The 21,951-nt window shown below is 35.6% G+C and overlaps 2 protein-coding genes and 1 pseudogene across 16 annotated transcripts in view; 1 reads left to right on the top strand and 2 right to left on the bottom strand.

Annotated features, from left to right (window-relative positions):
- ADAM18 (ADAM metallopeptidase domain 18) overlaps nucleotides 1–21,951 on the bottom strand; it is a 183,654-nt gene that overhangs the window by 46,645 nt on the left and 115,058 nt on the right. For 11 of the 15 annotated variants that reach the window (XR_005371445.1, XR_005371444.1, XM_038559987.1 and 8 more), the window contains one exon: nucleotides 16,035–16,115. The exons of 3 other annotated variants lie outside the window; for them this stretch is intronic. Coding sequence is in view for 10 of the 12 variants with exons in the window: in XM_038559987.1 (XP_038415915.1) it covers nucleotides 16,035–16,115 (81 nt within the window). In the remaining 2 variants the exon portion in view is untranslated. Of the gene's footprint in view, nucleotides 1–1,338; nucleotides 1,587–16,034; nucleotides 16,116–21,951 lie in introns of those variants that run through there. One more of the 15 variants, XM_038559994.1, reaches the window with a different exon arrangement.
- On the top strand, nucleotides 2,740–5,171 carry LOC102151507 (malate dehydrogenase, mitochondrial-like). Its single transcript, XM_038560005.1, has 2 exons — nucleotides 2,740–4,038; nucleotides 4,659–5,171. The coding sequence occupies exons 1-2, from the start codon at nucleotides 3,856–3,858 to the stop codon at nucleotides 5,169–5,171; spliced, it is 696 nt and encodes a 231-aa protein (XP_038415933.1). The 5' UTR covers nucleotides 2,740–3,855.
- LOC119877112 lies at nucleotides 3,006–3,715 on the bottom strand (annotated as a pseudogene).

Here is a 21,951-nt window from a genome sequence, read left to right as displayed (position 1 = left end):
GCCCTGTGGCCATCAGAGGGCATCACATATTAAAGAAAAAAGAAAGGGCAGTTAAACACATAAATATTTTTTAAAACAAAGGCTATTTCCTAAAAGTACCACAGCTCTCAACATACGAGAAAGACTTGGCAATATTCCATAAGCCATCTTTAAATTATAAGTTGGACTAAAATCTGTCATACCAATATATTTTTATCTGACACAGTGGTTTAATCTCTCATCTTAGGAATCAAATAAGGATATATTTTTATTTTTATTTAAGATTATTTATTTATTTATTCATTAAAGACATACAGAGAGAGAGAGGCAGAGACACAAGCAGAGGGAGAAGCAGGCTCCATGCAGGGAGCCCGACATGGGACTTGATCCCGGGACTGCAGGATCAGGCCCTCGGCTGAAGGCAGCACTAAACTGCTAGGCCACTGTGGCTGCCCCAAATAAGGATATTTAAAAAGAACAAAATACAAATGTTATGGACTGAATTGTATCTCCCAAAATTCATATATTGAGGCCCTAATGCCAATGTGTTTGGAGATAGGACCTTGAGGGCAGTAATAAACTGAGATGGTAGGGATGGGATGGAGCCTAACTCAATAAAGCTCATGCCATTAGAAGAGGAAAAGACACCAGACACTGAACTCTGTGCTTGAAAGAAAAGGTCTTGGGAGGATGCAGGGAGAAGGTGGCTGTCTGCAATCCAACAAGAGGCCTCATCAGAAATCAAATTTCCTAGACCCTTGATCTTGGACTTCTTGCCTCCAGAACTGTGAGGGAATAAACTTCTATAGTGGAAACCATTCAGTCTTTGGTATTCTGTTATGTCAGTCCAAGCAGATTAATCCATCTACAAAGATTTTATTTCAAATGACCTGAGATATGAGCCAGCACCTGCCAAAGTCTGGTGGAACAAAAGTGGTAACAAAGGATGTCATGGGTTTTCAATAATCTTGCAGAAACATCATGAGGATCTCTGAGTTTTTAGATATCAACTCACTTTTACTCAAGACCTCAGCTGGTGCTCTACCTCCTGAAGTAAGGATTCTAAGAGCTCTGTTTCTTGTGTTAAAGATGTCTTCTGACCCATTAGTGTTAGGAGCTTATTCTTCAGCTGTGTGTTTAACCATGCAATCATCATCTACACTGCATTCTTAATTTCCCAAACACACTCATCTTTTGGCTTTTGAACAGCTTCTACATTTTGTTCTATTTCTTGAACTAAGCTGATCAGTTCCATGAGATGGCAATGAAGTATTTTGCCTACCTCTTCATTTACTTTAGTAAAATGCTATTCATAAATTTCTGCAAAAGGTTTAAAGGTTAAGTCCACCATGCTTTCCTCCCCAAATGCATGTGGATGACAAACACATTTATTACAAGTCCAGCAAAATACACTAAATTTTTAATGATGATTTTCACATTTGTCCTTTTCATTTTCTTTATGTTGGGTGAGACTGCAGAGTTGAAGAGTATCAAGCTGCTGTATTACTTCTTCTGCCCAACGACAGTTTGCTAGTTCTCCTATCTGGAGTGCAGCCTGGCAATGAGGACATTGAGCCCTCTGCTCTGTCAGAATGTGTCTGATACAGCTGAAACAACAAAGCTTAGAGCAATGAGAACATAGGCATGCATCCCAGAATTTCTCCATACAAGTGAAACATCAGAAAACTTCAGCAATGCCCTCCACGTTCTGTCCATCCATTGCTTCCTGCTCTTTGGGCAGACCTCAGTGACCTTCAGGGTCTGTGGTCTGAACTCTTGGGTGCCAGGCCAAGGTCACCAGGTCAAGTTGCCAAGGAGAAAGCCTGGCATCCACGTCATGGGGCTCCAGCAACTGACCCGCCTGCTCATCCCATCTAGTCAAGTTTGGTGCCGGCTACCACCACTTTGCCATATTTATCTGTGTACCCACCCTAGGGTGCTGTGGGAGGGCAGGCAGTGACCACAGCACCTTCCTCACTACTAAGTGACCACTAACAACCCCGAGGCAGCCTGTACCATGTGAAGCTAGCAGATAGGCCTATGGAACTGCTGCTAGGGCATGGCGGTGCTGGTCTCTAGCAAAGGAGGTGCTTCAGAGGATTCACAAACACCAAAGGTGTTTCAGGGCAGCTGAAAGTGCAGTGGGAAGGGTTCAGTAATTACTTTTAAAAGCAATAGTCTAAATACCATTTTTTAAAAAGATTTTATTTATTTATTCATGAGAGACACAGAGAGAGAGAGAGAGAGAGAGAGAGAGGCAGAGACACAGGCAGAGGAAGAAGCAGGCTCCATGCAGGGAGCCAGACGTGGGACTCGATCCTGGGTCTCCAGGATCACGCCCTGGGCTGAAGGCAGGTGCTAAACCGCTGAGCCACTCAGGCTGCCCCTAAATACCATTTTTAAAAGAGATTTTCAGAGTGGGTAAATAAACAAGAATGTTATCTACCAAAAATGCACTTTAAGTATAAAGTCACAGGTAGACTAAAAGTAGGAGATGGTGAAAGATTTACCATGGTAACACTAGTCAAAGAGAAAATTTTCAGAGCTGAAGAGGGCATTACATAAGGAAAAAGAAGGTATAAAAATCCAAAGTTCCATAAAAATGCAACTAAGAACAAGGGGTCAAGTTTATGAGGCAGAACCTGAAATAACTGTAGGAGTAAAGGATAAATTCACTGTTTCAGTTGGAGATTCTAACACATCTCTATTTATAATTGACAAATCCTGCAGAAAGAAAATCAGTAAGTACATAATTGGCCAAACTGGTACAATCAACTTGATCTAATTGGTCTTCTCTCTCTCTTTCATCTATTCTTTTCTAGACAGAATGACAAGACAGAGAAACTCACCCCAAAAGAAAGAGCAAGAGGCAATACTCACTGCCAGGTATTTAACCAATATAGATATAAGTAAGATATCAGAACTAGAATTCAAAACATGACTATAAAGATACTAGCTGGGATTGAAAAAAGCATAGACGACAATAGAGAATCCCTTACCATATAAGTAAAAGAACTAAAATCTTATCAAGCCAAAATTAATTTTTTTTTTTGGAAAAGGTCAACAAACAAATTTATTGCAGGACACACGGACAGTAAATGGAATGGAAATGCCTACATATCATTTTTGAGAATCCTCCATGATCTGAATTTAAAAATCACTACAAGATTCCATCATCATGATGCTTTCTTTTGTTTCTTCTTTTCATTTTCTTCTTTTTCTTTTTCAATTTCAGCAACATATTTTTCAATTTCTTCAGGATTTAAAATCTTGAGGGGTTGATCTCGCTTCATAACAGCCAGTTCAATATTTTTGCCACCAGACTGAGCCACTTCCAGGAGGGCCTAGATAACCGGCTTAATGGTCAGGTCCTCAGTCTCAATGGCTTCATCAGTATAATTCTTCTCCAGAAATTCACGCACTGACTTGGCACCCCGACCTATGGCATTGGCCTTCCAGGCATGGTATGTCCCCGAGGGGTCAGTCTGATAGAGTCTGGGCGTGCCATCAAAGTCGAAACCCACCATAAGGGCAGAGATGCCAAACGGCCTACGCCCATTGCTCTGTATAGCTCTGCTCCAGACAACCAACCGTGCTCTCCGCCCTCGCCCGCCCCGCCCAGAGCAATGCTAAAGGAGCTGTGCTTGGGGCTTCCGGAGGAATGGGGCGGCCCCTTGCGCGGCCTCTCAAGAACAGCCCCTTAGGGAGCCGCCTGACCCTCTACGGTATTGCTCATACACCGGAGTGGCCGCAGATCTGAGCCACGCCGAGACCAGAGCAACCGTGAAAGGCCACCTCGGACCTGAGCAGCTGCCGGATTGCCTCAAAGGCTGCGATGCGGTGGTGATTCCAGCCGAGGTCCCTAAAAAACCCGGCATGACACGGGATGACCTGTTCAACACCGCTGCGTCAATTGTGGCCACCCTGACTGCGGCCTGCGCCCAGCATTGCCCCGAGGCCATGATCTGCGTCATTTCAAATCCGGTCAAATCCACCCTCCCAATTGCAACGGAGGTTTTCAAGAAACACGGAGCTTACGACCCCAATAAAATCTTCGGGGTCTTCTGGGAATGTGAACTGGTGCAGCCACTCTGGAAAACTGTGTGGAGGTTCCTCAAACAGTTAAAAATAGATCTGCCCTACGACCCAGCAATTGCACTGTTGGGGATTTACCCCAAAGATACAGATGCAATGAAACGCAGGGACACCTGCACCCCGATGTTTCTAGCAGCAATGGCCACGATAGCCAAACTGTGGAAGGAGCCTCGGTGTCCAACGAAAGATGAATGGATAAAGAAGATGTGGTTTATGTATACAATGGAATATTCCTCAGCCATTAGAAATGACAAATACCCACCATTTGCTTCAATGTGGATGGAACTGGAGGGTATTATGCTGAGTGAAATAAGTCAGTCGGAGAAGGACAAACATTATATGTTCTCATTCATTTGGGGAATATAAATAATAGTGAAAGGGAATATAAGGGAAGGGGGAAGAAATGTGTGGGAAATATCAGAAAGGGAGACAGAACGTAAAGACTGCTAACTCTGGGAAACGAACTAGGGGTGGTGGAAGGGGAGGAGGGCGGGGGGTGGGAGTGAATGGGTGACGGGCACTGGGGGTTATTCTGTATGTTAGTAAATTGAACACCTATAAAAAATAAATTAAAAATCTTCGGGGTCACGACCCTGGACATTGTCAGGGCCAACACTTTCATTGCAGAACTAAAGGGTTTGGATCCCGCGCGAGTCAATGTTCCTGTCATTGGCAGTCATGCCGGGAAGACCATCATCCCCCTGATCTCTCAGTGCACTCCCAAGGTGGACCTTCCCCAGGATCCACTGACAGCCGTCACTGGGCGGATTCAGGAGGCCGGCACGGAGGTGGTGAAGGCCAAAGCTGGAGCAGGCTCTGCCACCCTGTCCATGGCATATGCTGGAGCCCGGTTTGTCTTCTCCCTTGTGGATGCAATGGATGGGAAAGAAGGAGATGTCGAATGTTCCTTTGTTAAATCCCAGGAAGCAGACTGTGCCTATTTCTCCACACCGTTACTGCTGGGGAAAAAGGACATCGAGAAGAATCCAGGCATTGGCAAGATCTCCCATTTTGAAGAGAAGATGATAGCAGAAGCCATCCTGGAGCTGAAGGCCTCCATCAGAAAGGAAGAGGAGTTTGTGAAGAACACGAAATGAGAGGGCAGCCAGCTAGCAGTCCATTTCCCTAACTTATGAAGGCATCGTGTCCCTGCAAAGCCATCTCCTGCCCTCATGTTTCTGTTGCGTTAACTACAAGTATCATGTTAACATCACTGCCCCTTCCAATCACAGGTCCATCGATGTGTGCATCAATAAAAGCAGGCTTCCATTTTCTTTAAAATATATATTTTTTATATATATAATATATATAAAATATATATAGTTATAATATATAGTTATATTTATTTATTATATATTTGTAATATATATTTATAATATATATATTTATAATATATATTATATATATTTTTTTTTACAGAGAATACTGAAATACAATAAAAAATGGAGGCTCTAACTGCTGGGATAAATGAGGCAGAAGAGAAAGTCAGTGATATAGATGACAAAATGATGGAAAATAAGGAAGCTGAAAAAAGAGGGAAAAAACACTATTGGATCAAAGAGGGAGACTTGAAGAAATCAACAATACCATAAAGCAAAATAATATTTGAATAATAGGGGTCTCAGAAGAGGAAGAGAGAGACAGAAGGGTAGAAGGTGTATTTGAACAAATTAGAGCTAAGAACTTCCCTAATCTCATGAAGGAAGCAGGCATTCAAGTCCACAAGGCACAGAGAAGCCCCCCGCCCTTAAAATCAATAAAAATAGGTCAACACCCTAACATATAATAGCGAAGCTCACAAATTTCAGAGATAAAGAGAAAATTCTGAAAGCAGCTCAGGAAAAGAGGTCCTTAACCTCCAAAGGCAGGAACTAAGGCTGGCAGCAAACATGTCTACAGAGACATGGCAGGGCAGACAGGACTGACATGACATATTCAATGTGCTAAATGGAGAAAATATGCGGCCAAGAATACTTTATCCAGTAAGGCTGTCATTCAGTATAGAAGGAGAGATAAAGAGTTTCCAGGGCAAACAAAATTAAAGGAATTTATGAACACTAAACCAGCCCTGCGGGACATATTAAAGCAGATCCTTTGAGAAAAAAGGGAGCCCAAAAGGAACAAAGACCAGAAAGGAAAAAAATTACAGAAACAGTGACTTTACAAGTAATACAATAGCAATAAATTCATATCTTTCAATAAGTACTCTGAATGTAAATGGGCTAAATGCTCCAATCAAAAGACACAAAGTATCAGATTAGGTTAAAAAAATAAGACCCATTGATAAGCTGTCTACAAGAGACTCATTGTAGACCCAAAGACACCTTCAGATTTAAAGTTAAGGTATGGAGAACTGTTTATCATGCTGATGGACATCAAAACTAACCTGGAGTAGGAATCCTTAATCAGACAAACTAGATTTTAAACCAAAGATTATAAGAGATGAAGAAGAATGCTATATTATAATTAAAGGGCCTATACAATAAGATCTAGCAATTGTAAATATTTATGCCCCTAACTTGGGAGAAACCAATCATATAAAACATTTAATAACAAAATTAAGGAAACAAACTGATAATAACACAATAATAGTAGGGGACTTTATCACCCTACTCACAGCAATGGGCAGATCATCTAAGAAGATCAAAAAGGCTTTGAATGGCACACTGTACCAGATGAACTTGACAGATACATTCAAGCATTTCATCCTAAAGCAACAGAAAACACATTCTTCTTGAGTGCACGTGGAACTTCCTCCAGAATAGATCACATACTAGGTCACAACTCACATCTCAACTGATATCAAAAGTTTGGATTCCATGCATATTTTCTGACCATGATGCTTTAAAACTTGAACTCAATCACAAGACAAAATTTGGCAGGAACACAAATACATGGAAGTTAAAGACAATCCTACTGAAGAATGAATGGATTAACAAGAAAATTAAAGAATTTCAAAAAACAAATAAAACAAATGAAAATGAAAACTTGACAGAACCTTTGGGATGCAGGAAAGGTGCTCTTAAGAGGGAAATATATAGCAATATAGGCCTTTCTTAAAAACCAAGAAAGGCCTCAAATATGCAACTTAAACTTACCCCTCAAGAAGATGGGAAAAGATGGCAGGAACACAAATACATGGAAGTTAAAGACAATCCTACTGAAGAATGAATGGATTAACAAGAAAATTAAAGAATTTCAAAAAACAAATAAAACAAATGAAAATGAAACCTTTCAGAACCTTTGGGATGCAGGAAAGGTGCTCTTAAGAGGGAAATACATAGCAATACAGGCCTTTCTTAAAAACCAAGAAAGGCCTCAAATATGCAACTTAAACTTACCCCTAAAGAAGATGGGAAAAGAACACCTAATAAAGTCTAAGTCCAGTGGGAGAAGAGAAACAATGAAGATTAGGGAAGAAATCCATGATATAAAAATCAGAGGAACAACAGAAAAGATAGAAGAAACTAGAAGCTAGTTATTTGAAAGAATTTATAAGCTCAATAAACCCCTACCTAGCTAACCTTATCAAAAAGAAAGGAAAAAAGTCTCAAGTAAATACAATCATGAATGAAAGAGGAGAGATCACAATAAACATCAAAGAAATACAAACAACAATACGATGTTATTATAAGCAATTACTTACCAACAAATTAGGCAATCTGAAAGAAATGGATGCATTCATGTAAACTACCAAAAATAAAATAAAAATAGAAAATCTGAACATACTGATAACCAGCAAAGAAATTGAAGGCAGTAATTAAAAATCTCCCAACAAACCACATCCAGGGCAAGAGGGTCTCCCAGTGGAATTCTACAAAATGTTTAAAAAAGAAATAATACCTATTCTTCTTAAACCTTTTCAAAAAATAGAAATGGAAGGAAATTCTCCACACTCATTCTATGAGGCCATAATTACCTTGTTCCCAAAACCAGAGAAAGACCTCACCAAAAAGAATTACACACCAACACTCTGATGAACATGGGTGCCAAATTCTCACCAAATTACTAGCTAATAGGACCCAACAGTATATTACAAGGAGTATTCACCATGACCAAGTGGGATTTCTTCCTGGGATGCCAGGGTGATTCAACATCCACAAATCAATAATTGATATGTCACATTAATAAAATAAAGGACAAGAAACATATGACCCTCTCAAGAGATGCAGTAAAAGCTTTTGACAAAGTACAACATCCTTTCTTGATAAAAACTCTCCATTGTGTAGGGACAGAGGGAACATATCTCAATATCGTAAAAGCCATACACAAAAAACCCACTCAAATATTATCCTCAATAATAATGACTGGAAACCTAAGAGGGATGGTCCACTCTCAATCACTACTGTTCAACTTAGTACTTGAAGACCTATTCTATTCTCAGCAATGATAGAAAAAAAAGAAATAAAAGATATCAAAATTGGCAAAGACAAGTTAAGCTTTCACTCTTTGCAGACAACATGATACTCTATACAGAAAACCCAAAAGATTCCACCCCCAAATTGTTAGAATTCATACAGGAATTCACTAAAGTGGCAGAGTATAAAAGCAGTGCACAGAGGTCACTTGCCTTTCTATACACTAACAATGAGAGAGAAAAAAGAGAAATCAGGAATGAATCCCATTTACAATTGCACCAAAAACCATAAGATACCTAAGAATAAAACTAACCCAAGAGGTAAAAAATATATACTCTGAAAACTACAGAACACTTATGAAATAAATTGAGAAAGACACAAAGAAATGGAAAATTTTCAATGCTCGTGGATCAGAAGAACAAATATTGTTAAAATGTGTTACGCAAAGCAATCTACATATAATCTACATATAATTATTACATATAATTGCAAATTCAATGCAATACCTCTCAAAATATCATTGACATTTTTCACAGAGCTGGAAAAAATAATTCTAAAATTTGTATGGAAAAAAAAATTGTATGGAACCAGAGAAGACTGTGAATAGCCAGAGGAATATTGAAAAAGAAAACCAAAGCTGTTGGCATCACAATTTTGGACTTCAAGCTATATTACAAAGTTGTGATCATCAAGACAGTATGGTCTGGCACACAGACACATAGATCAATGGAATGGAATAGAGAACCCAGAAATGGTCAACTAATCTTCAGCAAAGCAGGAAAGAATATCCAAAGGATAAAAGACAGTCTCTTCAACAAACGGTATTGTGGAAATTGGACAATTACATGCAGAAGAATAAAATTGGACCATTTCCTTACACCATACACAAAAATAAACTCAAAATGGATTAAAGACCTAAATGTGAGACAGGAAACCATCAACATTTTAGAGAAGAACACAGGCATCAACCTCCTTGACCTTCGTTGCAGCAATAGAAAAGCTTCAAAGGCAAAGGAAACAAAAGCAAAAATGAACTATTGGGACATCATGAAGATAAAAAGCTTTTGTGCAGCTAAGGAAACAGTTGACGAAACTAAAAGACAATCTACAAAATGGGACAGGATATTTGTTAATGTCTTATCAGATAAAGATCTGTATCCATAATCTATAAAGAACTTATCAAACTCATCACCCAAAAAAACCCAAAATAATCCAGACAAGAAATGGCAGAAGACAGGAGCAGATATTTCACCAAAGAAGACATACTAGTGGCCAACAGACACATGAAAAATACTCAATAGCACCCAGCACCAAAGAAATACAAATCAAAACCACAATAAGATACCACCTCACACCTGTCAGAATAACTAAAATGAACAACTCAGGAATCAGCAGATATGGGTGAGGATATAGAGAAAGCGGAACCCTCTTACACTGATAGTAGGAATGCAAACTGGTATAACCACTCTGGAAAACAGTATAGAGGTTCCTCAAAAAATTAAAAATAGAGCTACCCTATGACCCAGAAATTGCACTACTGGTATTTATACATAGGATACAAACCTGATTCAAAGGTGCCCATGCACGCACCCCAATGTTTCTAGCAGCAATGACTTAATTGCCAAAAATATTGAAAGAGCCAAGATGTTCATCTCTCTATATATATAATATCATATTATATATTATTATATAATAAAATATATATAATTTATTTTATATTCTATAAAATATAATATAGTCATATATATTTATAATATAATCATTACATATAATTACATCATATAATCAATAATAATTATTACATATAATATAATTATAATTATTAATAATATAATTATACTATTAATTATATCATATTAATAATATAATAATATTATATTAATATTAACTATATGTGATCATTATAGATTATATATATTTATATATATACCCCTACAATGGAATATTACTCAGCCATCAGAAAGAATGAAATCTTTCCATTTGCAAAGACATGAAGGAACTAGATGGTATTATGCTAAGCAAAATAAGTCAGAGAATGACAAATACCATATGATTTCACTCATGTATTAAGAAACAAAACAGATTAGCATAGGTTAAGGGAATAAAAGATAATATAAGATAAAATCAGAGATAGAGACAAACCGTAAGGGGCTCCTAACTATAGGAAGCAAACTAAGGGTTACTGGAGGGGAATTGGGTGAGGTGATGGGGTAACTGGGAAATAGGCATTAAAGAGGGCACTTGATATAATGAGCACTGGGTGTTATATGGAACTGATGAATCACTAAAGTCTATGCCTGAAACTAATAATACACTATATGTTAACTAAATAAAAATAAAATTAAAGTAATATCCTAAAAATTCTATGTATCTAAATTGATAACCTAGGTGAAGTGAACTAATTCTTTGAAAGATACAATTTGTAAAAGCTCACACAAGAAGAAATAGTCTGAATAGGTCCATATCTGTTAAATAAATTAAGTCAATAACTAATAACCTTCCAAAACAGAAAGCACATAGCTCAGATGTATTCTCTTGTGAATTTGATCAAATATTTAAGAAAGCAATTATGTCAATTCTTTACAACCTCATCCAGAAAATAGAGGCAGAAGGAACAATTCCAAGCTCATTGTGAGGTTGTTGGCATTATCCTAATGTCAAAACCAGAGAAAGACATTACAAGAAAGGAGAACTATAGACCAATATCTCATAAGCATATTGCAAAAAGCATAAAAAAGTTACCAAATCAAATTAATTAATTTATGAAAGAATAATATAACAGAATAAAATGTATTTTATTCCTTGTATCATTTTAAGTATGATTTGTATGATTTGAAGATCAATTAATGTAATCTATCACATTAATAGGCTAATGAGGAGAAAAGGGAACCATTGTTGGTGAGGATGTAAATTGGAGCAACCATTGTGGAAAATAGGATGGCTCTTCCTCAAAAAAGTTAAAAATAGAACTACCATATGATTCAGTACTTCCAATTCTGGGTATTTATCCAAAGAAACCAAATCACTAACTTGAAACAGATGTTTATGGCAGCACTTTTTAAATAATAGTAAAGATACATAAATAATCTAAGAGTCTATGAATGAATGGATAAAAAAGTCGTGATATGTCTACACACACACACAATGGGGTATTATTTAGCATAAAGACAATGAAATCTTGTCACTTGTGGCAACATGGATGGACCTTGAGGGCATTATGCTAAGTAAAATAAGTCAGACAGAGAAAGTCTATTACCATATGATTCCTTCTATAAGTAGAATATTTTTTTTTAAAAAAAGCATATAAATTCAGAGAACATATTGGTAGGTGCCACAGGTGAAGGGTGAGGTATGGTGGGTGAGTGAGTGCAGGTTGTCAAAGGTAAAAGCTTCCAGTTATAAAATGAATAAATCATAAGGATGTAATATAAATATGGTGAATATAGTTAATAATATGGTATTGAATATTTGAAAGTTGCCAAGACAGTAGATCTTAAAACTTCTTAGCACAAGAAAAGAATTGTAACTATGTATGATGATGGATATTAACTAGAATTATTGTGGCGATCACTTTGCAATACATACAAATATTAAATAATTATAATATTCTATATCTTGAACCAATTTGCTGTTATGTGTCAATTATGCTTCAATTAAAAAAGGCAGAGAACAATTGAAGCCAAGATTACATTAGTGAATTGAGAGAAATCTAGAGAAAAAATAAATAAAAGAGTAAAAAAAAAAAATAGACAAAAGAGAAAGGAAAAAAGAACAAATGGAAAGAAGAAAGTAAGCAAGCCATGAGGTTCAGAGAAAAAGATAAATTATTTTTTGTGCCTGTTTCTCTGCCTCTCTCTCTCTCTCTATCTCTCTCTGTGTCTCTCATAAATAAATAAATAAAATCTTTAAAAAAAAAACTAGTCTTTGATAATGGAGCAAAATAGAAAGCTATTTTTCACAAGCTTTCACTCGTGTTGGTGGTAAAAGGTCACAGATGAGAGGCTCCAACATAAATAATATTTATTTCATAAATAAATGAAGAAAATTGTGGAGAAGTGGAGAAAAGGAATGTGAGAAGTGTTCCCTGGGTTTATGAATACATTCTCTTTGTTGCTTTCCAGGAAGTAAGTGTTTTTATTATTTTCTTTAGACATGCTTATTTGAATATGATTCTCTATAAAGTTTGAACATTTTAAAAATACAGATAAGAAATTGTTCTACTTTATTTAGAAATTCACAAATTATTATGGCCTACTCCATTAACAGAACATAAAAAAAAAAAAGTAGTGAGAAGCTAGAAGCTTTCCTGCTAAGATTGGGAAGAAGGCAAGGATGTTTACTCTTACTACTTTTTTTTTCTTTTCAACATTATACTAGAAGTTCTAGCTAATGCAATAAGAACAGGAAATAAAAGATATAAAATTTGGAAAGAAAAACAATATTTTGTTCTCAGATGACATGATTATTTGTGTAAATAATCCCAAAGGATCAACAAAAGGGCTATAAGAACCAATAAGTGTTTACGCAAGATAGCATAATGAAAGATTAATATATAAAAGTCAATTGCTATTTATATACAACAATAAACAATTAGAATTTGAAATTAAAAACAATACCATTACATTAACACCAAGAAAATAGTTATAAATTTACAAGACCTATATTAGGAGAACTGACATTAGAACTGGGTCTAATGTCACAAACTCCAAGATCTATGTAAGTGGAGAGATATTCCATGTATGTGGATATGAAGATTCAATATTGCCAAGATGTTAGTTCTTTCCCACTTGATCTATACATTCAATACAATCACAATCAAAATTCCATTTGGTTATTTTGTGGATACGGACAAACTGACTTGGCAAACATGTTTATATGGAAAGGCAAAAGACCAAGAGTAGCCAACGTGATACTGAAGAACAAAAAAGGATCACTTTAACTACCTGATGTGTATACTTATTTTAAAGCTACAATAATCAAAACAGTGTGGTATTGGCAAAGGAATAGATAAACAAATTGATGGTATGAAATAAAGAAACCAGAATTAAGCCCACATAAATATAGTCAACTGGTCTTTGATATGGAATGCCTGGGTGGCTCAGTGGTTCAGTGTCTGCCTTTGGCTCAGGGTGTGATCCCAGCATCCCAGGATCAAGTCCTGCATCAGGCTTCCTGCATGGGCTTGCTTCTCCCTTTGCCTGTTTCTCTGCCTCTCTCTCTCTCTCTCTCTCTCTCTCTGTGTCTCTCATAAATAAATAAATAAAATCTTTAAAAAAAAAACTAGCCTTTGATAATGGAGCAAAGGCAGGCAGTTCAATGGAGAAAGAATCATCTTTTTACAAATGGTAATGGAAATCCACATGAAAAGAAATTGTACTTATGCCTTTAATAAAAATTAGCTCAAAATAGATCATAGAACAAATTGTAAAATTATAATACTGCTAAAAGATAACACTGAAGAAAATATTGGTGGCCTTGTGTTTGGGGATAACTTTTTAGATACAACATCAAAAGCATATTGTAGAAAGAAAGACATGGAATTGAATATTGAAAACTTTTTCTTTAACAATGGGGACCAGATTCACGAATGTCCACCACTTACAGTCAATCAATAACTAAAATTTTCAGTATAATCTATTGTTCTTTTCTTAACTTGATATATTTAGGTCATTAATTTTCAGAGTAATAAAATGATAAATTGCTAGGAAGTCTAATTTAAAGAAAAGTATATACCTAAAAGAGTTAGATACTTATCTTTTCACAAAATTCTGTACATAGATATTTAAATAGTTATATTCATAACTGCAAAAATTTGGAAGCAACCAATATGTCTTTCACTGGTGAATAAATAAATAAACTGTGGCAAATACAGACATGAAGGAATTTTAAATGTATGTTACTAAGTGAAAGAATCCAATTTGAAAAAGCTACACACACAAAAAAAATGAAAAAGCTACACATTCTTAACCACATAGCATTCTGGAAAAGGCACAACTATGGAGACCGTAAAAAGATGAGTGTTTGCTGTAGGTTGGGGCTGGGGAAGAGATGAAGAGGGGGAGCACAGAGGATTTTTTGGCCAGTGAAATTCTCTTATGGTATTATAATAATGGGTACATGTCATTTTCACAATAAGATTTCTAAACAACTATATCCTTATAAAATTGAACTAAAATTGAAAATTATAAAATTGCAAGTCAACTCTATTAACTGTAAAAATATAATTACCTATCTGAGATGTCACTGGAAAGTAATCCTAGCTTCAATTAGATTTTACTTGACATTTTAATTTTATTTTTGAAATTAATAGCAGAGAGAAAATCTTAAAATAAATGCAGAATTTAATATTATTTACTTATTTATATATGTCATATTTCATAGTAAAAAATTTTATTAAAATAATCAAAAAATCTAAGTAAAATAAAAATGGAATCTAAATGGTTGTAGATGTCATCCCCTAGTGGAACCACAAAGCTATAATTATGGGGAACCTGGGTGACTTAGTGGGTAAAGCATCTGCCCTTGGCTCAGGTCATGATCAGAGCCCGACATCTGGCTCCCTGCTCAGTGGGGAGTCTGCTCCTCTCTCTCTCTGCCTCTGCCTGTCTCATTGCTCATTCTCTTTCTTTCTCTCTCTCAAACAAATAAACTCTAAAAAATAAATAAATGGTGGTAGATGAAGAAAACAAATTTGTATCCAATAAAATAGTATCAATAATCTATAATCTGTAACTTTTTTTGAGATTTAATCAACATCTTTAGTGCTGAAGACTTAAAACAGATAATTAAATAAAGAAAAGCAAAAGATCAGGCCAATAATTTTAACTATAGAAAGTAAAAAACAAAACATGAAAAATGTAGTTATCCTCTTTGTTGACAGTGTCTAGAAAATTAAAGACAATGCAAGAAGGATCTTATATATTCTAAGTCCAATCAATTCAAAAATTATAAAATTGAATACTGATAAATTTGGTAAATCTAGAATAATTTTTATAATGTCGACTACATCTTACACTGGTTTTCACTTAGGTAAAATAATTTTAAAGGGACCAAAACTATATATTTTAAGATGTACAAATTAAATATAAAAGTAACAGCAAATTTGTATTAACAGATTAAGATAGATTATCAGCTGGGAAGAAATAAAAAGTTTTTGAATAAGGATACATTTCCTATTAGAAACCTCTTCATAGAAACAATCAGAAAAGTAGCTAACATGTCAATAGGTTTCTTGAGTATACTTTCTATAAAATATTATTTAGCCATAAATTTTAATTATTAAGAAAACTAAGGGGAACAAAATATGTTCATAATTACAAGCAAAACATACATTTATTGCCATATGAAAATAATATATGTTTTTCATTTAAACGTTATTAATTCGTAAGTTGTGGACGTTCACAATAAATTCAACATATATATTATGACTTAACAGTTTTTGGATTAGCTCCACTGATTTTCTTTATATTAATTAGCTATTCCTAAGCAAGGTCAGTTTAAAAATAACTACATTCTCAGCTCTCCCAAATAAGTAAACTTTTACTTTGAATTACCCACAAAAACAACATTTAATTTAGAACTACAAAAAGAAAAGTTACTTACCCCATTTCCTCTGCATTTTGCAATAGCATTACAGTTGTATCCCATCAAATGAACTTTTCTGCAGGTTTTATTTATACAATACTACAGTAAAACAAGATATTTAATAATCACATTTGATGTAATATGAGAAAATTATTTATACACACATAAGAGATGCTCAAGTTGAGACATTTTATTCCATGTTACTCTGATTCTGGTACAAAGATTCTAGTATTCCAATACAAAATCTAAACAATAATCAACTGAAGAAAAATAACTGATGGTGTTTGCTTTGATATAGTTTATGTAATAATGTAATTAGAACTGAGAATTGAATTGAGAATCTCTATCAGAGGAATTTTCTATATTAATATTCTGTTTGAAACAATTGATTAGATTAATATGAATGATTTGTTCCCTCAAAAATTGGAACATAGCTCATTATTTTGTTTGGGTTTCAAACAGAAGTTAATATTTTGGATTATAGATTATCATGAATCTTGTTATAATATTGATAAGAATAATTAAATAGTCAAGAGAAATATTTTAACTTAATTTGTATCCATTGTAAAGCCCTTGTTATACCAAAATGGGTAATCCAGTCATAATTAGTCATTTGGATATGTAACTTTTGCCTCTTTTACCTTGTTGTATTTTGTAAACTGGTCTCCTGGCTTATTTTCTTTTACTTTAAAAAGAAGTATAAGTTATAAGTAATACACTGAAAATATGAAGATATCAAATAAGAATAAAAATTAGCATTTTGCAATTATTCCCTGAAAATTAACGTACACTCAATACATAAATAATGTTGCATATGCCAGCCTAAATTTGCCTTATCTTTTCAACATAATATTGGAAATTCTAGCCAAAGCAATTAAGTGATAAGAATGAATAAGAGACATACAAATTATAGAGAAAGAAGTTTGCAAATGACATAATGTTATGTATAGAAAACTCTAAAGGCTCCACACAATAAATAGTTTGTCAGAACTAATTGACAAATTCAGTAAAGTTGCAGGATGAAATATTAACATACAAAAATCAAATGCATTTCTTTATACTAGCAATAAACATCATGAAAAAATTAAGAAAACAATTCCACTTATAACAGTATCAACTATTATTAATCAACTAAACTTAACCAAGCAGGTAAGTGATTTATAAACTGACAACTATAAAGAAATGCTGAAAAAAATTAAAAGCATAAAGATATACAAAAATAACCTATGTTCATGGACTTGTCTTATGCTCAAAGACATAATATGTTAAGATGCTAACACTACCCCAAGCAATGTACAAATTCAATGTAGTCTCTGTCAAAATTCCAAAGATGCATTTTCAGAAATAGAAAACCCATCTAAAATGGAATTTCAAGGGATTTTAAATAGCCAAAACAGCCTTGAAAAAGAATAAGGTGGGAGAACTCACACTTCTTGATATCAATACTTTCTACAAAGCTACAGCAATGAAAACAGTGTTGATCTTGACATAAATTCAGATATATTGATGAATGGAATACATTAAACAGCCAAGAAATAAATCCTTGCATATACAGTCAAATGATTTTCAAGAAAGCTGCCAAGATCACTCAGTGGCAAAGGACAAACTTTTCAACAAATGATCCTGGAAAATTGGATATCCATATCCAAAGAATGAAATTAGATTCTTATCTTACACCATATACCAAAATTAACTAAAAAGGATTCAATACCTAAAGAGCTAAATGATAAAACTCTTAGAAGACATAGAAAAAAGCCTCATAACATTAATTTGGAAATGACTTTTTGGATGTAATACCCCAATGACAGGGAACAAATCAGAAAAAAAGATATAATGAACTTCATTAAAATTAAAAGGATTTTTGTGTCCAGAGACTGAAAAGACAATACACAGAACGGGAGAAAATATTGACAAATCATGATCTGGAAAGATTGGTATCCTTAAACTAAATAACAAAAATACCAATAACAAATTAGAAATGGGCAAAAGACATAAATAGACATTTCTCCAAAGAAGATATAGACAACAAGCTTGTGAAAAAACATTCTACACCTCACTAATTATTTAGAAAACAAAAATTAAAAGCACAACAAAATATCACTTCACATCTTTAGGATGGTTATTATCCAAATAAAAAATAAAACAAAGTGTTAGTGAAGAAGTAAACAAACTGGAATGCTTCTGAATTACTAGTGGGAATGTAAAATGGTGTAGCCACTGTGAAAAACAGAATGGCCATTCCTCAAAAAGATAAACATAGAATTAGAATATGATACAGCAAATCCATGCTTAGGTATATGCCCAAAGAATTAAAAGACAAGTACTTGAAAAGATTTTATTACCCCAAGTGCTGTTCATGGCAGCATTATTCACAATAGCCAAAAGGTACAATCTAAATGTCCATTGATAGATAAATCAATAAACAAAATGTGGTATATACAAATGATGGAATATTATTTAACCTTTGAAAAAATGAAATTCTGGGTTTGGAAAGATAGCAAAGTTGGAGGATCCTGAGCTTACCCTGCCCCATAATTTCAATTAGATGCGGTCCATCCAAGTCAACAAACTGGAGAGTGATGGGAAGACTTAGAACAAACTCTACAACTGAACATAGAAAAGAAGCTGCAGCTGAATGATCAGGAAAGTCATAAAGGCATAGAGAGGCTGCTTGCAGTGGGAAGAGAGATGAGCATGTAGAGAGGGCAGAGAAAAAGGCCCTCACACCATATAGGGATGACTCATCCCCATAAGGTTTGGCTTTAAAAACCAAAGGGGCTGATGCAATGCCTGGCTGGCTCATTCAGTAGAGCACATGACTCTTGATCTCTGGGTTATAAATTTGAGCCCCATGTTGGGTGTAGAGATTACTTAAAAATAAAATCTTGAGGCATCAGTGTTGCTCAGTCAGTTAAGCAGCTAAATTGATTTTGGCTCAAGTCACAATCTCAGGGTTGTGAAACTAAACCCCATGACAGGCTCCATATTCAGTGCAGCACCTGCTTAAGATTCTCTCTCCCCCTTTTCCTCTGCCTCTCCCTCTGCTCGCTCTCTCTCAAACAAATAAATAAAATCTTTTAAAAAATTAAAATATAACCTTAAAAAAAAGAGGGACTGAATTCTGTGAATTTATAAAACCAGTGATACTTGGAGCTTTAAGTCTGATGCTTCAGCATTGGCCACCTGGGGAAAGTGAGTGGTAGCTGGGTTGCTGCCCTTAAAGAGACAGCAGCCAACAGAGAAGCAACATAAAAATGAGAGTTTACGCAACAGAGAGTTTTCTCTGGGGGAAAACAGGAGTTCTAATAATATTGATTCCAGAGTGTGTTGGGAGACTTCTCTGAAAATGAGGGAACTGGGAGGCATCATTTTCCTCCCCAGCCCCATAGTGTAAACACAGAGCCACCTGCAGGAGGCAGGGCTACATAGAACACTTGCTACTAAACCCTCTTTCAGTAAGCTATGCCCATGAGTTCTTCTAAGGATAAGCCCACTCCAAACCTACTAGGCTTGGCCCTGGCTCAGGGCGATTTGTTAAACCTACCCATGTGCCACAACCAATGATCAGGTGCACAGCTGCCATAGAGCAACATGAACATCCACTGCACTATATGCAGCCATTTCCTCCCAGCTGCCAGTGTACACCATGCCCAACCAGGTGCCCCCAGGTGCCCTCACGCATTGTGCCCAGTTGTGTTCCCTCATCTGCTGTCTCACACCATGTGAAGCCACCAGATATACAGTAGCAACCCCATTGGGCCCATCCAGCACACTGTGCTCAGCCCCAGCCCTCAACCACTGAGTCACGCTGGGCCCAACTACACTCAGCCATCCTTGGGCACCATGCCCAGCCTTCTTCAACAGTTTCCCTGAAACAAAAATATCAGCCCCTGCAGCACTTTGGGGGAATTCACATAGGACTAGTGGCCCTGTGCAAATTTTGCTACTACCAGCACCCAAACTCCCTGGCAGGCATGCACCCTCAGAGCTGGACTGCCTGGCTCCTAGGAACATCACAGAAAGCAAACATAGTCAAAACAGGCAGAGAATCAGTGAAGATTACAGCACTGAAAGGAAAAATGACTCATACACAACAGCAAGGCATAAATAACACATATTAGATCATCTCCTGAGTTGTCAGGTTCTAGTGAACAGGAGACACTGCACTGCAAGGCGCTCTAGGACTGCTTCTTCATGTTGTTACTACTTTCCAAGAGCAGAAGACACAGCTGACTTTCTTAACACATGGAAACAGACACAAACAGGAAGACAAAATGAGGAGACAGAAATTTATACCAAAAGAAAGAACAGGAAAAAAACACAGCCAGAGAGCTAATTGAAACAGATATAAATAACATACCTTATAGAGAATTTAAAGCAATGATCATAAAAACACTCACTGGATGTGAGAAAAGAGTGGAAGACAGGAGAGAGACACTGAACAAAGAAATAAGGAATAACATAGCAGAGATGGGGCACAATAAGTGAATGAGAAACAGGTTTGATGAAGTGAATAGCAGGATGAAAGGAGTAAAATAAAGAACTAGTGGCCTAAAAGAGTAATGGAAAGTAAACAAGCTAAACAAAATGTCTTTCCTGCAAAACAGGAAAGACAAGGAAATCAGTGACTCCATCAAATGTAATAACATTCATATTATGGGAGACCCAGGAGAAGAGAGAAACAGGAGGCAGAAAATTATTTGATGAAATAATAGCTTAAAACTTCCACTAATCTGGAGATGGAAACAATATCCAGATGCAGGAGGCACCGAGAATCTCCAACAGAATCAACAAAAGAGACTAGAGAATCTCTTAGAAATATAATCAGGCCAAAATTAAAAATACTCTGAGAAGTAGCCTAAACTGATTGCTCTAACAGCTAGGGCAAGAGAGGCAGAAGAGAGAATAAGTGACAAAGAAGACAAGTTGATGGAAAGAAAGGAAGCTGAGGAAAAGAGAGAAAAACAACTATATCAACCTATCAACAAACATATCAACAAGTTAATAACTAGAGTAAAGAAACACATAGATAATAATACACTAATAGTAGGACTTCAACACCCCACTCTCAGCAAAGAACAGATCTTCTAATCAGAAGATCAACGAGAAACAAGGGCTTTGAATGACACAATTAATCAGATGGACTTCACAGATATATATAGGATATTCCATCCTAATACAATAGAATACACATGCTTCTCAACTGCACACACATAACATGTGACCCACCTAATGGGTCATAAATCAGGTCTCAATCAGTACCAACATATTGAGATTATACACTCATATTTTCAGACCACCATGCCTTGAAACTAGAATTCAATCACAACAAGAAATATGGAAGGAAATTGAACACTTGGAGGTTAAAGAGCATTCTACTAAAAAACGAATGGGTTAACCAGGAAATTAGAGAAGAATTAAAAAGTTTTATGGAAACTAACAAAAATGAAAGTACAACTGCTCAAAATCTTTGGAATACAGCAAAGGAAGTCCTAAGAGGGAAGGACATTTCAATACAAGTATCTCTCAAAAAATTCGAAAAATCTCAAATACAAAAGCTAACCTTACACCTAAGGATCTGGAGAAAGAACAACAAATAAAGCCTAAACCAAGCAGAAGAGAAATGTAAAGATTATAGCAGAACTCAATGAAATAGAGACAAGAAGAAAAGTAGAATGGATCAATAAAAGTAGGAGCTGGTTCTTTGAAATAATTAGTTAGATAGATAAATCCCTAGCCAATCTTATTAAGAAGAAAAGATTTAAATGAATAAAATAATGAATGAAAGAGGAGAGATCATGACCAACACCAAGGAAATACAAATGATTTTCAGAACGTATTATGAGCAACTATATACCAACAAATGAGGGAATCTGGAAGAAATGGATGCATTCCTGGAAATGTATAAATTATCAAAACTGAAATAGAAGAAATA

The sequence above is a fragment of the Canis lupus genome, chromosome 16 (genome assembly GCF_011100685.1).
Source record: "Canis lupus familiaris isolate Mischka breed German Shepherd chromosome 16, alternate assembly UU_Cfam_GSD_1.0, whole genome shotgun sequence".
Taxonomy (NCBI): Eukaryota; Metazoa; Chordata; class Mammalia; order Carnivora; family Canidae; genus Canis; species Canis lupus.
This window is presented reverse-complemented; position numbering and strand designations above follow the sequence as displayed.

What these genes read in the sequence shown, in the direction of transcription:
- LOC102151507 (XM_038560005.1), top strand. Translation starts at nt 3,856, where the DNA reads ATGACACGGGATGACCTGTTCAACACCGCTGCGTCAATTGTGGCCACC. An exon ending in ACCCCAATAAAATCTTCGGG is followed by an intron (nt 4,039 to 4,658) that starts GTCTTCTGGGAA and finishes AAAATCTTCGGG; the next exon opens with GTCACGACCCTGGACATTGT.